The 14,307-nt window shown below is 47.5% G+C and overlaps 1 protein-coding gene across 2 annotated transcripts in view; it reads right to left on the bottom strand.

Moving 5' to 3' along the window:
- The window catches only part of CPT1A (carnitine palmitoyltransferase 1A), an 83,982-nt gene that overhangs the window by 53,603 nt on the left and 16,072 nt on the right, over positions 1 to 14,307 (bottom strand). For both annotated transcript variants that reach the window (XM_077115447.1, XM_077115448.1), the window contains exons 2-4: positions 6,720 to 6,874; positions 4,741 to 4,880; positions 1,104 to 1,275 (exon numbers count right to left, since the gene is read on the bottom strand). In XM_077115447.1, the coding sequence (XP_076971562.1) occupies positions 1,104 to 1,275; positions 4,741 to 4,880; positions 6,720 to 6,860 (453 nt within the window). In that variant the 5' untranslated portion in view covers positions 6,861 to 6,874. The remainder of the gene's footprint in view (positions 1 to 1,103; positions 1,276 to 4,740; positions 4,881 to 6,719; positions 6,875 to 14,307) is intronic.

Raw genomic sequence — 14,307 nt, 5'->3', positions numbered from 1 at the left:
TGCCTTCCTGGAACCTATAATTCCCAGAGGGTTCCTACATCAGATACATCCTGAAACCTAGAGGGACCAGCCTCTGCAGGATTATCAATTAATTACATCCCTCTATTCTTTAGTGTAGACACCCCTTCTCAACATCAAAAGAGTCAGAACGGGCATTGCCTAAAAGTCCCAATAGATTAGGAGAAGGATTAAAGGAGAAGGAGGAGGTGTAACAGAGAAAATGGGATTTAACAAAGGAGTGCGGCTGCTGAATCACTATATTAATATTCCTTCCAGCTCCCAGTGTTTTGGAGCAGCTGGAAGGAAAACTCTGAGATGGTGGAATGGTGGCCCAGGACAAACTCTTGGATCTGTTCTGTAACTGCTTATTGAAATGTGCTTTGAAGTTATTGTTTTTTTCTTTCTTTGCTTTGTGTATATTTTTATTTTACAATAATAAAGTTTTAAAAAAAGTCATTGAGACCATATAAAGAAACACGGGTTAAAATTAAACGTTTTGTTACAACAGCCAGATCCAAAAAACTAGTTTGGCTGGAGGAACCCAGCGTAGACCTGGGCAGTGACTGCAAACGGACAGAGGTACAGACAGGCCACTCATGGCCTGCCGTGGTGACCGGGGTCCCGAGCACGAAGGCAGAGGCCTCAGAAGTCCCGAGACTACCCCAACCTTGGATGGCTCATCTTCAGAAAACCCCCGCTCATCACTTCCTCGAAACAATGAAACTCACACTAACATCCGTGCACACGACAGAGGCACGGCCTTTAAACAGGTGACCCTCGGGCAAAGGGTCAGGGAGGGTCAGGGGGACACGCCGGAGGCCGAGTGCGACTCCTGGGCACCCCAGTTGGATGGCTCAGCCGAGGGGAATCGCATGACGCCCGGTTCCCAGGGAGCCCCAAATGCTGCAGCGGGGCTGGCCCTATTACATTACGGACCACCCACATCACGGTCTCAGCCCAGCGCAGTATACAATGTTCAGACCGTTGCAGCATCGCTGGAGGAAAACGCACACGCTTTGGCCCAAACCTAGGCGTGCGGGTGGAAGCAAGGCCGGGAGGCAATCAGGGGGGGCTGCGGGGCGGCAGTGGGCGGGGCGCCTTACCATCCAGACCTTGGTGGCGGGGCTCATCCTGCCGTGCTGCGCGAACATCCAGCCGTGGTAGGAGAGCAGCAGCTTCAGGGAGCAGCGCATCAGGAAGATGAGGCCCACCCAGAGGCCCGTGCCGAAGAGGACCCCGCTCACCACGTGCTTCGTCTGGCTGGACATGGAGCCCCTACCGAGGGCAACGAGACAAGCGGCGGGGGGCGTGAGCGTGGCGACGCGGCACAGGCTGGCGGGGGAAGGGGCGCGCGCGCATCGGGGACCCCCAGAGGGCCCACCCCGGGACCTGAGGTCACCAGCCCCTCCGCAGGGAGCCCCGGCCTGCTCCCTCCGCCCAGTCTGCGCGGGGAGCGGGGGCCCCCGAGCCTACTCTGTGCAAGGAGGGGAGTCCCCACTCCCTGCAGGGTCGGGGACACTGACACAGCCCACGCACCCATGCCGTGATCGGCCCACGAGGAATCGACACCCCAGATCAACGCCCCCACCTCCTCCACGGGGGGCTGGCAGCCATTCTGGGTTCTCCAGGTGACACCCCCACCCCGCCCCACAAACGTGTTTTTTGGATTTTAACTCCTCATAAGAAGCTGGATTTGCAATGAAAGGGAGGGGTAAGGGGTATGGTATGTATAATCTTTTTTTTTTTTCTCCTGTTTTCGTTTTATTTCTTTTTCTGTTGTCTTTTTATTTCTTTTTCTGAACTGATGCAAATGTTCCAAGAAATGATCATGATGATGAATATGCAACTATGTGATGATATTGTGAATTACTGATTATATATGTAGAACGGAATGTTCATATGTTAAGAATGTTTTTGTTGTTAAATTTTTTTAATTAATAAATAAATAAAATTTTTTAAAAAAGCTCAATTTGGCACAATTATTATTTCGACTATTTATACCCAAAGAGCTTGCTTTTGATCTAAGGAGGAATAGTTATCACCAAACACCTCTAAAGAGTGAAAGAGAAAGACCACAGAGAAGGTAGGGTTTAACAAACAAGTATGAGTGTTGAATCATTATGTTGATATTTCTTTTCGTCTCCAGTATCTTAGAGCAGCTGGAAGTAAAAACCTAAAACTGTGCAAATTGTAACCGAGACCAAACTCTGAAATCTATTCTACAACTACTTGTGAGGTGTTTTTGAAATTTATCGCTGTTTTGCATATAAGCTATTTTTCACAAAAAAAATCGATTGTGATGATAAAAAATATTTAAGCTTTCTAGCCTCCTATGTTCTGGGGCAGCTAGAAGGAAAAATCTGAGATGGTGGAACGGGAGCCCATGACAAACTCTGGGATCTGTCCTGTAGCTACTTGTTGAACAGTGCTCTGAATTTTATTGCTTTTTTTCTTTCCTTGCTTTGCATATATATTATATTATACAATTTAAAAAGTTTTTTTAAAAAAAATCACATTCATTAATAAGCTGCGGTGAAGGAGAGAGAAAGACACTCCACCCACCCCAAGGGACTGCACTTTTTGAAAGCAGCAGCCAGGGGTGTCAGCGAACCTTTACAGAGGGCAAATCAGGGTGGCCCGTGGAGCAGGTGCCAGCCCCTAGGCTGGTCTTTCCAAATCTGGGCCAAGGTTCCCCTGTTGACACAATAGGTTTAACGGGAGGGAGAAACAAATCTTACAAAGACCCAGATTATAAAAGGGCTTTAAATAGCCAACACTTGTAAACTGAATCCAGTTTTAAAACTCAATGCACATTAGGGAGTAAATTAAAAATCTGTGTCGCGCCCATAAGAGTCTGAAAGGTGTGCAGGGATAGCATGGCTCATGCATGCAGCGGTGAGCCCTGTGTGCAGGTATGCGGTTGCAACTCTGCAGTAACTGGAGGGAGAGAGGGGAGAGGAGCCCCGGGTCTGCCTCAGCTTCCCTGATGGTCCCCAGCCAGACTGACACCACCAAAATGACAGGGAAGTTCTATTCTACCCCTAGCAGATGTTAACAAAGGCTCTGGCCAGAAGCCTTTGGCCAGCCCGAGGTCACCCCCATGTCTCCGGGGGCTGATTGGACAAGCAATAGGGGCTGGAGATTTCTCTGCAGACCCCTATGCAAAATGAGGTTGTGGGGTTAGGGACACGTGTTGAACCTGCCTGGATGAGAAGGGCCTCTCGTGACCACATTTACATAATTAACTGAAATCTGACTAATTGCTTATTTAGGGTCATCAGAGTCAAACTGAGTCACTAGCGGCGAGTTTCAACCCATGTCACCCTGTGCTAGTTTATTCCTTTCAGACTTGATGATGTTTAAATCTGAACAACGAGGGAACCTGATTATGAAGACAAGTTCCATGGGTGTTCAGTGACGATCCCGGGCCAAGGGATGGCATGGGCATGTCCCGCTTTTATTACGTCTCCCCCACACCTGCCCCCACCTCCAGGCCAGAAAGACAAAACCGGGCTATGGATCAAGGGCTTGGGAATTACTATTTTTCTCTCGTCGTGGACCTAAAACGTCCGCAAATCTGAGCGAACACCAAGATAGAATCGAACGTTTGGGAACGTATAGCCATGGCATTTCAAAAGATCAAAGTACTTCCAGGGATTTTTAATTTCTATTTCCTTTCTGGCGTAATGAAAATGTTCCAAAATTGATCATGGGGATGTATGTACAGCTACGTGGTGATACTGTGAGCAGGTGATTGTATTCTTCAGACGGTCTGTATGGTGTGTGAGTGTATCTCAATAAAATTGTATTAAAAAAATAAAAATAAAAAAATAAATGGCAAAAAAAAAACAAGTTCTTCCAGACTAGAAAATAAAAACGTGCAAGGTCACAGGTGCGAACCAGAGGGCGTCCCCATGTTCTGCTGTCTGGCTCACATGCCAATAAACAGCGGCGTGTACTTTGCATTTGTCTCGTAGAAGATTCTTGGGGGGCAGCCTAGAAGTACACTGAAAACTGGGGTTGGTCAGGCTGGGTTTGGAGCCCAGCTTCCCGTCTCCTCCTTCCACAGTCCTGGGCAGGAAACGGGCCCCCTCTGAAGGTTTCCTCACTGCTACGACAGAGGCCGCAGCTGGGGGCTGACCACAGGGGACCCTACATCTGTGTGAGGGGCTCCCATGGAACCCCTGGAATGAAGGATGTCAGCACCAAGCATGCTCTCGAGACCCCAGACCCGGGAACCTGCGTGGAGGAAAACAGCTACCCAAAGCTACCTCCAGGGCAAGTCCTATAAGCTCCAGGAAAAATCTAAAATTCCAAGAGGAAGCTATGGTCCCCTCTGGTAGAATGCAAGGGTCCGAGACCCCCCTAGGGTGTTCACGGCCATCACTTCCCAGGGCTCTAGAATAGACTTAGAGTGCCCAAATGGGGAACCAACCCCCCTGCCCCCCAAGAGTGGAGCTCTCCCCCGACCAGGCTGGGTGCACTGTACCGTGTGCCTCCACCGCCCCGCAGGGCCCCAGGGCCGCTGGCTCGCGGCTCACCCCTGGCATTGGGGAGCCCAGGCATCGGCCAGTCCAGGAGACGGGAAGAGAGGAAGACGAGAACCCCCACAAGGGCTTCCCAGCAACTCCTGAGCAGGAGGTCTCCCCCGTCGTTCTATGGGACCAGGTATCAAATGCACCGGCCATAAAAGAACCCACTCCCTCCAGGGATGCTTGGAGAGTGGGCTGGGTTACTTACGTTCTGTCCAGGGTCTGGTTGATCTTTCCGATGATCCCTAAGGAGGGGTCCATTTTGGCATACATGGTCGACATCACACCCACCACCACGATGAGCCAACTGGATGGGCTGGCAGGGTACACACCAGTGAGGATGCCATTCTGCAAACATACGCGTGCACATGCCCGTGAGCGGCGGCCTGCACCCCCACCTCCCCACGAAGGCAGGGGAACCCCCCACCCTGGGACCGCCCCGCTAACACCACAGCTCAGCAGTCCCAGCCAAGCTCACAGAGACAGGGCCAGGGCGGCTGTCACAGCAGCGGAGAAGTGAGCCTGCCGCCACCGGCTGCCAATCTCCACCCCCTCCCATGCTTAGTTTCCCAGTTTCTTCCCTTTCTCTATTTCCAGGCCAGAAAACTGCCCCCCAACAGCATCCCCGATAGAGAGTAGACACTGCTATCCAGAATCCTCTAGAAACTCGTTTGGCATCCAGATCCCGGGGCTCCAGCCTGCCCCCCATGGAGACCTCTCCCCAGGCTGCTGCCATCTGGAAGACCCTGGACCCAGACTCCCAAGCCAGCCCCCACGCCCGTCCTCACGCAGGAGGCAGCTCAGTGCCCCCCTCGCCTGCTCAACCCTGAGGTTTTCGCAGGAGAACCCGCTGGCTCTAACACGCTCCAGCCAAAAAGCATAGAAGGGGAGGGATGAAGCAAGACTGGCCAAAGGCTGATGATTATGGAATCTGGAAGAAACCTCAATGCAGGGGGGGAGCTCGTTAATCTAGGCATATGCTAGAACTCCTCTAATTTGGGAGAAAAAAAAAAAACATTCTCGTTCCCTTAAGCCCCCTTCACAGAATATTGATGTAAAACTCCATCCAGGTCCCTTTCTCTGCACTCTTTTAGGAGACACCTGAGTCCCAGGTATTAATACTATTGGAGGAGAAGGTAGGCAAAAGAGCGTTTAAACAAAGGGGATCTTTTCGTGCTCTCAGATGCAAAAATAGAGAAAGAACTTAAAATGAAACAAATGGCTAGAAGAAGAAAGTGAGACAGGGGGCTTGGCTGATTCCCCTTTTGGAACCCACACCAGGGGAGGCCCCTCTGCTGCCCTCCGAGCCCCCCTCCATCCATCCTCGAATAACCCATTATGCACAGTCACGTGCCACTGATGGCACACCTGTGCGTCTTGCCTCCTCGGCTGGAAGGCGAGGTCTTTAACCCCTGGACACACCCCCCAAGGGGCTGCACCTCGCCTTCTCCTGCTAGGTCTGCAGGTAAGAAGGACCCGCGGCCAGCAGGCAGCACCCTCCCCCACTCCCCGGCTGGGGCCAGGCCCAGGCACCCCACGGAGCTCACCCTCCCTCGCACCGTCACCTGCTCGCCCCTCTACAAAGGAAAACTGCTGCAAAGACTTCCACATAGCTACCCTGGGGTGTGGGGGCGTTTCCAGCTGCACCTCCACCTGGTCTGAATTCATCAAACATGGAATTTATTTATTCCTTCCGTGATTTTTTTTAAAAAGCAAATTGAAAACAAGAATAAAATGCAAAAGAGGCTTGTCTTCAAGGAGCAAAATCAACGGCCCCTCCTTCAGGTAAGCAGCCCTGCGAACCTACAGCAGAGTTGCTGGATGTGAAGGGACAAGGGCGTTTTTCAGTGCCTCAACATTTTATCAGAAAACACTTAGGCAGTTGCGAAAAGGTCCTTTTCCACAAGGGGGGAAGGACACCGGACTCGTGGCAGAAGACGCGGACTCTTGTCCTTGCTCTGCCTTCACCTTCTGTCCTCCCTGAGCCTCGATTTCCTTGGGGGCCAACTTGCTCGGACACTGACCCCTCGGAATTTCTTCAATTCGGTGACCCGACAGATGAGACAGCTTTAAGAGACCCCGGGACAACAACAATCCCCAAGTACTGACGCTTCCACAGCGTCTCGAGAACCATTTCTTAGAAGTGAAGGTTGACTATGAGGTAGGGTTAAAGAACTCTCTGAAAACCTTGAATCGGATGAACTTCTTTTTCCAGGAATGAAGTCCCGAGAGATAGATCTGCCGGAGCGCCTCGTGGCTCAGCCGGAGGTCGATTCCGTCGGGGGTGACCGTGAACTGGAAGGCGACGGCCTGATGAGCTTCCGCCATCTCTAGCGACTTACCTGGAAGGGAAAGGAGGACACATAACAAGGCAGAACATCTCACCAGGCATTGGAAAACTCCTTCTACGCAAGGTTAGCTCATTCGGAACTCTCCTTCCATCTAAGAGGTGTCAAGAGTTTTCATGACCACCTCCGGTGCTGTCCCCAGGCGTGGCACCCACCTTGCATTCCGGGGCTAAACACGCTACCACTGCTTTGTGCTCAGAGGGCCTGGGTGATGGGGGTGGGGTGGGGGGACAGGCCTGCGGACAACCCCCGCCGGCAGGAAGACACGCAGAGGGTCCTCGAATGAGCCCCTAAGGGTCCTGAATGCCCAGCCCTCAGGTGGGGACACCGGACCCCACACCTGCACCTCTGCTGTTCTGAGAAACCATTCCAGGCTGGACCCAGCAGAGCAGGTGACTGGGACAGCTGAGCCTTCCCCACAGCCCGCCGACCCTAACAGAAGTCAACCTCACCTCAAAAACTCATGGGGTGGGACTCAGAAAGTCTTCTTGACCAAAATGGGGAAGAGAGTAATGAGACAAAATAAAGTTTCAGCGGCTGAGAGATTTCAGAGTGAAGAGGTTAACCTGGCAGTTATCCTCATGCAGTATACAGTATCCCTCTTTAACTGATGGTGTATTGGAAAGGCTGGAGCTGTGTTGCAGTAGCCTTGATTCTTTTTTTTTTTTATAATTTTTTATTAATTAAAAAAATTACAAGAAAAGCAAACATCCTTAATACATGCTCATTCTGCTCTACATATATAATCAGTAACTCACAATATCATCACACAGTTGCATATTCATCATCATGATAATTTCTTAGAACATTTGCATCTATTCAGAAAAAGAAATAAAAAGACAACAGAAAAATAAAACAAAAACAGAAAAAGAAAAAAAGAATTTTACATATCATACCCCTTACCCCTCCCTTTCATTGATCACTAGCATGTCAAACTGAATTCATTTTAACATTTGTTCCCCCTATTATTTATTTTTATCCCGTATGTTCTACTTGTCTGTTGACAAGGTAGATAAAAAGAGCATCAGACACAAGGTTTTCACATTCACAGAGTCTCACTGTGAAAGCTATATCATTGTTCAATCATCTTCAAGAATCATGGCTACTGGAACACAGCTCTACATTTTCAGGCAGTTCCCTCCAGCCTCTCCATTACATCTTGGATAACAAGGTGATATCTACTTAACGCCTAAGAATAACCTCCAGGATAACCTCTTGACTCTGTTTGGAATCTCTCAGCCATTGACACTTTGTCTCATTTCACTCTTCCCCCTTTTGGTCGAGAAGATTTTCTCAATCCCTCCATGCTGGGTCTCAGCTCATTCTAGGTTTTCTGTCCCACACTGCCAGCAAGGTCCACACCCCTGGGAGTAGTAGCCTTGATTCTTGAAGATTATTGTATAACGATGTAGCTTTTACAATGTGACTGTGTGATTGGGAAAATCTTATGTCTGATGTTCCTTTTATCCAGGATATGGACAGATGAGTAAAAAAAGTGACAAAATAAATAAATAAATAATGGGGTGGGGCAAAAAAATGGATACATGGAAATACTAGTAGTCAATGAGAGGGTGGGGTCATGGGTATGGGATGTATGAGTTGTTTCTTTTTTTTTTAGTTCTTTTTCTGGTGTGATGCAAATATTCTAAAAATGATCATGGTGATGAATATACAACTATTGCAAGCCAGTGACTATATATCAATGTGCTGGTTTGAATCTATGGTAGGCCCCAGAAGAGCCAAGTTCTTTCATCTTCATTCAATATTGCGGGGTGGGAACTTTTTTATTGTTTCCACCCAACTGCAGCTGGTTACTTTTGATTAGGTGGTTTCCATGGAGATGTGCCTCCACCCATTCAAGGTGGGGTCCTTTACTGGAGCCCTTTAAGAGGGAACCATTTTGCAAAAAGCTTGAGAGCCACCAGAGTCCACAGTCAGAGACCTTCGGAGATGAAGAAAGAAAACACCCCCCAGGGAAGCCACTGGAGAAGCCTGAAGGAAAACCTAACATATGTCACCATGTCTGCCATGTGCCTTTCCTGTTGAGAGAGAAACCCTGAACTTCACTGGACTTCTTAAAACAAGGTATTTTTTCTGGATGCCTTAATTTGGACATTTTTGTGGCCATAGAACTGTAAACTTGCAACTTATTAAATTCCCCCTTTTAAAAGCCATTCCACTTCTGGTATACTGTATTCCAGCAGCTTTTGCCAAATAGAACATTCATGTATAGACTGGGTGTGAAGACTTCTCAATAAAAATATTTTTATTAAAATACCATGGGGCCGATCTGGTTGGGACTAAGGTAAATCATAACACAGAGTACAGGATGACAGTGCATTTTAGAACTTGACCTACTGTAGGAGACCAAAGGAAAAGAGCTTTATTTTGTCCAAAATCTAAAGCATCTGTAGTACACAATCTAACTCAACCTAACTGGATAGATCTTTTAAACAACCTAAACATTCGGAGCCCAGGATGAGAATGAGGGCTTGTAATTCTGTATATCTTAATGTGATACCCAGATCCAGCCCAGAGAATATTGGGCAGATAATTAAAAAGTATAGGCAAAGTCCCTTGAAAGACTGGAGAAAAAATTATGGAGCTATTAAGCTTTGCCACCTGAGAAACCCATGGTACTCTCTCAAACATTAGGGACTCCCAGGTCAATAGGCGAAGCCATTGATCTTGAGATTTGCTCTTATGAAACTTATTTCTATACCAGAGAAGCTAAGCCTACCTATAATTATGCCTAAGAGTTGCTGTCAGGAAACCTCTTTTGTTGCTCAGATGTGGTCTCTCTCTAAGTTCATCACCCTTCCCTCTATGTGGGACATGACATCCAGGGGTGAAAGCCTCCCTGGCAACTTGGGATATGACTCCCAGGATTGAGCCTGGTTCTGGCACCGTGGGAAAAACAAAGGCTTCCTGACCAAAAGGAAGAAAAGAAATGTAACAAAATAAGGTATCAGTGGCTAAGAGAGTTCAAATAGAGTTGAGAGGCTATTCTGGAGGCTACTCCTATGCAAACTTCAGCTAGATATTGCTAATTGCCAACGGTTGCCAAACCCCAACCAGCATCATTCCAGTTAACCCCAAAGAACACCCAGGACTGTATCTGAAATCCTACAAAAATTGCAAGCATTGAGTTTACTTTTCAGAAATCTAAAACCCTGAGATAGTTCCTAAGCCAGGTAAATCCTAAAACCCAGAGGTACCAGTTACTCTAAGAACATCAACCAGTTCGTGCCCCCCATCCCATACTGACTGTCAACACCCCTTTTCAACATGAAAATGTTAAAATATTCCCAAGGATCGAGAGGAAAGTTAAAGGAGGAGGAGCTGTGACAGAGAAGATAGGATTTACCAAATGAGTATGACTGCTGAATCATTATATTGGTATTTCTTTTTAGTCTCCAATAGCTTAGCTAGAAGGAAAAACCTGAAGTTGTAGAACTGTAACCATTACCAAACTCTGAAATCTGTTCTACAACTATTTGTTACAATGTAACTTGAAATTTATTATTTTTCGTATATATGTTATATTTCACACACACACAAAAAAAACATTTTAAAAAATTAATGGAGTAGAACAGCTACTGAGGCATTTTATCTCAACTCCAAGCACAGTCCCTTTCGGGCTAGCCTCCCCAACCTGGCACGATAAAATGCACTTGGTTACAACTGCTTTGGACATCTATGGAATATTCTGTCTCCTGTCCGCCCTTCCTCCAGCCATCTTTACCTGCACTTTTCAACATACCACCCACTTCTGTGTCCCTGAAGTCACACCTACCTTCTTTCTGGTGCTGCCTCCCTCTCCTCCCCCAGGAGCCAGTCTTCCCCACTCATCACCACTTCCGAGACAGTTTTGCCAAAAAGTATCCACATGAAAGTACCTGGTGGTTTGAAGCTGTCTACACTCCAGAAAACACATGTTCTTAAATCTAATCCATTTCTGTGAGTGCAACCCATTGTAATAGGGCCTTTTGATTTAGCTTTGTCAGTGAAGGGTGACCCACCTCCTGTAGGATGGATCTTAATCCTCTTACTGGAATCCTTTATAAATGGAAAGAGTACAGAGAGAGCGAGGGAGACAGAACGTCATGGAAGCCAGAAACTGATATCAACAAAACCCGGAAGAAAAAGGAGAGTCCAGCAGACCCTGCCACGCGCCCGGTCATGTGGCAGAGCCTGGCGATGCCTTGATTTGGACATTCTTGGTCTCAAACTGTAAGCTAATAAATTCCCAGTGTTTAAAGCCCACCCATTCCAGGATATTTTGCTTTAAACAACCTAGGAAACTAAAACAGTACCCCAGAAAAACATGTTGTTGATTTTAATCCACTCCTGCGGGTGTGAACACATGATATAGGCATACCTCATTTAACTGCACTTCACAGATTTTGCATTTTTTTTTACAAATTGAAGGTTTGGGGGCAATGCTACGTGGAGCAAGTCTAATCGGCACCACTTTCCCCGCAGCATGGGCACACTTTGTGCACATTTTAATTAAGGTAAGCTATGGTTTTTATGGTTTTTTAGACATAATGCCATTGCAGACTTAAAACACTACAATAGAGTGGAAACGTAACTTTTAAATGCAACAGAAAACAAAAAAATTTATGTGACTCGCTTTGCTGCGATATTTGCTTTACTGCAGTGGTCTGGAGCTGAACCCACAGAGTCTCCGAGGTGTGCCTGTACCCAGGACTTCTGATGAGGTCGCGGCAGTGAAGGTGTGGCCCACCTGAGTCAGGATGGGTCTCTATCCTATTACTGGAAGCTTTTAGGGGAGGCCCCAGAGAGAGAAGCCACAGGGAGCAGCCAGAAGCTGAAGAGAATCTGAAAGAGAAAGAAGACGCCACCATATGCTTTGCAATGGGGTGGAAAAGCCGAAGAACCCCAAAGATTTCCAGCTAGCCACAAGATACTGACCCCAGAAGAAAGCAAGCTGTCTAGCCTCCAAAACTGTAAGCCAGTAACTTCCTGTTGTTAAGATAACCCATTGTTATTTGCATTAACAGCTATGTAACTAATCTAGCACTAAATGGATAAAAAGAAGAAAGGAAGGGGTGCCAGGGTGGCTCACTGATAGAATCTCGCCTGCCATGCTGGAGACCCGGGTTCGATTCCAGGTCCATGCACTTCCCAAAAAACAAACAACAAGCAAAGCAAACAAAAAACAAAAATTCAACAAACAGTGCTGCAAAAACGCGATAATCACATGGCAAAACAATGAAACGTGACCCTGCCATACAGCATACAAAAAAAAAGAGGAGGAAAAACATCTCTAGAATAGCAATAAAAATCCAAATGTGTGCATGTGTCAGCATCCCCTCATTGTGTGCTCTTTCTGTTTTTTACCCATATAAACCACTGAACACCAGCTGCCCGACCCATCAGAATCAGAGGGAAACACCTGCACAGACATCGAGTTCCAAAAGCCAAGGCGTCTTCAGCTAATCAAATCAGATTAACGACTCTGTGAGCAGGTCCTTGAAAGGCTCCCAACTTCCATTCATTCATCCAACACACATTTACTGACCACCTATTATGTCCCATGGGGAGGAGGTGGGACCCAGACTCTGCTGGATGCTCCCTCTGCCCTCCTATGGCTTAGACAGGGACAGAAATGGATAGCGAGCAGATGAAGGAGGCTTGAATGCAAACTGGGTCACAGAAAAAAGAAGGGGTGCCGAGGAGGGTCTCCAAGCACCACTGAAGTCCGGGACAGGGAGCAGCCATGGAAGAGCAGAGGGCAGGCTTGCCCGGCACCGGGCATACGTGAAGGGACCTGGAGGTGGGAAAGGAGCTCGGCGGGGCCTGGTGAGCAAGGGCAGGTGGCTGGAGAGGGCGAGAGCTGGGCTTAAAGCTAAGGTTGAAGGAAAAGCATCCAGGGGCTTTAAGGAAGGCATCCTTGTCACTATTTATGCTTTAGTGACAACGACTCTGGCTGCAGGATGGAGAGGAACAAGGCATGGGGAAGCCAAACCAAGGAGAAGCTGAGGCAGACTTCCAGGGACAGTGGACAGGGCCTGGCCCAGAGCAGGGAGGTGGGGCAGGGAGCACGTTCAACCCAAACATGTTTTGAGAGCCTGAGGCCATTTGCCAACACAGGTAACTCTAAGGGCAGGGAGACTGGGGAGGAGGTCAGGGGTGAGAGCTGAGAATTTACAGGTGGACACATCCCACCTGATTGTGGGCAGCGGCATCCAGGTGAAACACCTGGCCAGGTGGGGCCCTGGGGCTGGGGGAGAGGCTGGGCCTGGGGTGACAGCTGGGAACTCTCAGCGCCCAGAGGCTGACAGCTCTGCTGTGCTGGTTTTGAGTAGGCAGTATGAATGCAAACTACCTGCCATTCTCTATGACCTTAGCTTAAGAGCATTTGGCAAAACAACCTACAATATTTCCATGTGACTCCCCGCAGGCGCTGAGCACACTTCCATTGCCTGGTTGATTTGGAAGAAATGAATGCCGTGTGTGGAAGCCACAGGAATCTCTGAACGAATACCTCCTACGGACAAATGTAAAATGTTGGGAAGGTATCAGCACTAACAGCCCTGAATCCATTTCTCAAAACATATCCAAGGAATGAGAAAACCTTCTAGATCAAAAGGGGGAAGAGAGAAATAAGACAAAGTGTCAATGGCTGAGAGATTCCAGAGTCGAGAGGTTATCCTGGAGGTTATACTTATGCATTATATAGATATCACCTTTTTAGCTAAGGTATATTGGAGAGGCTGGAGGGAACTGCCTGAAAATGTAGAGCTGTTCCAGTAGCCATGCTTCTTGAAGATGATTGTATAATGATACAGCTGTCACAATGTGACTGTGTGATTGTGAAAGCCTTGTGTCTGACGCTCCTTTCACCTACGGTATGGACAGATGAGTAAAACATATGGATTAAAAATAAATAAATAATAGGGGGAACAAATGTTAAAATGAATTTAGTAGATTGAAATGCTAGTAATCAATGAAAGGGCGTGATAAGGGGTATAGAAAAAAATAGGGGAAACAAAGGCTAAAATATATTGGGTAGATGGAAATACTAGCAGTCAATGAGAGGGAGGGGTAAGGGGTATGGTATGTATGAGTTTTTTCTGTTTTCTTTTTATTTCTTTTTCTGAATTGATTGCAAATGTTCTAAGAAATGATCATGGTGATGAATATACAACTACGTGATGATATTGTGAATTGCTGACTAAGAATGGAATGATCTAAGAATTGCTGACTAAAAATTGCTGACGAAGAATGGAATGATCATATGGTAAGATGCTTGTGTTTGTATGTTGTTATGTTTAAAAAATAAATAAAAATTAAAAACATATCCAAGGGCCCTGAGATTCCCCCAGTGTCTCCAGGCTAACGCTCACCCACCCAAAGCCTCCTGATTGCACACCCATGGAGGGGTTCCCGCACCACAG

This window comes from Tamandua tetradactyla, chromosome 9 (assembly GCF_023851605.1).
Source record: "Tamandua tetradactyla isolate mTamTet1 chromosome 9, mTamTet1.pri, whole genome shotgun sequence".
Taxonomy (NCBI): Eukaryota; Metazoa; Chordata; class Mammalia; order Pilosa; family Myrmecophagidae; genus Tamandua; species Tamandua tetradactyla.
This window is presented reverse-complemented; position numbering and strand designations above follow the sequence as displayed.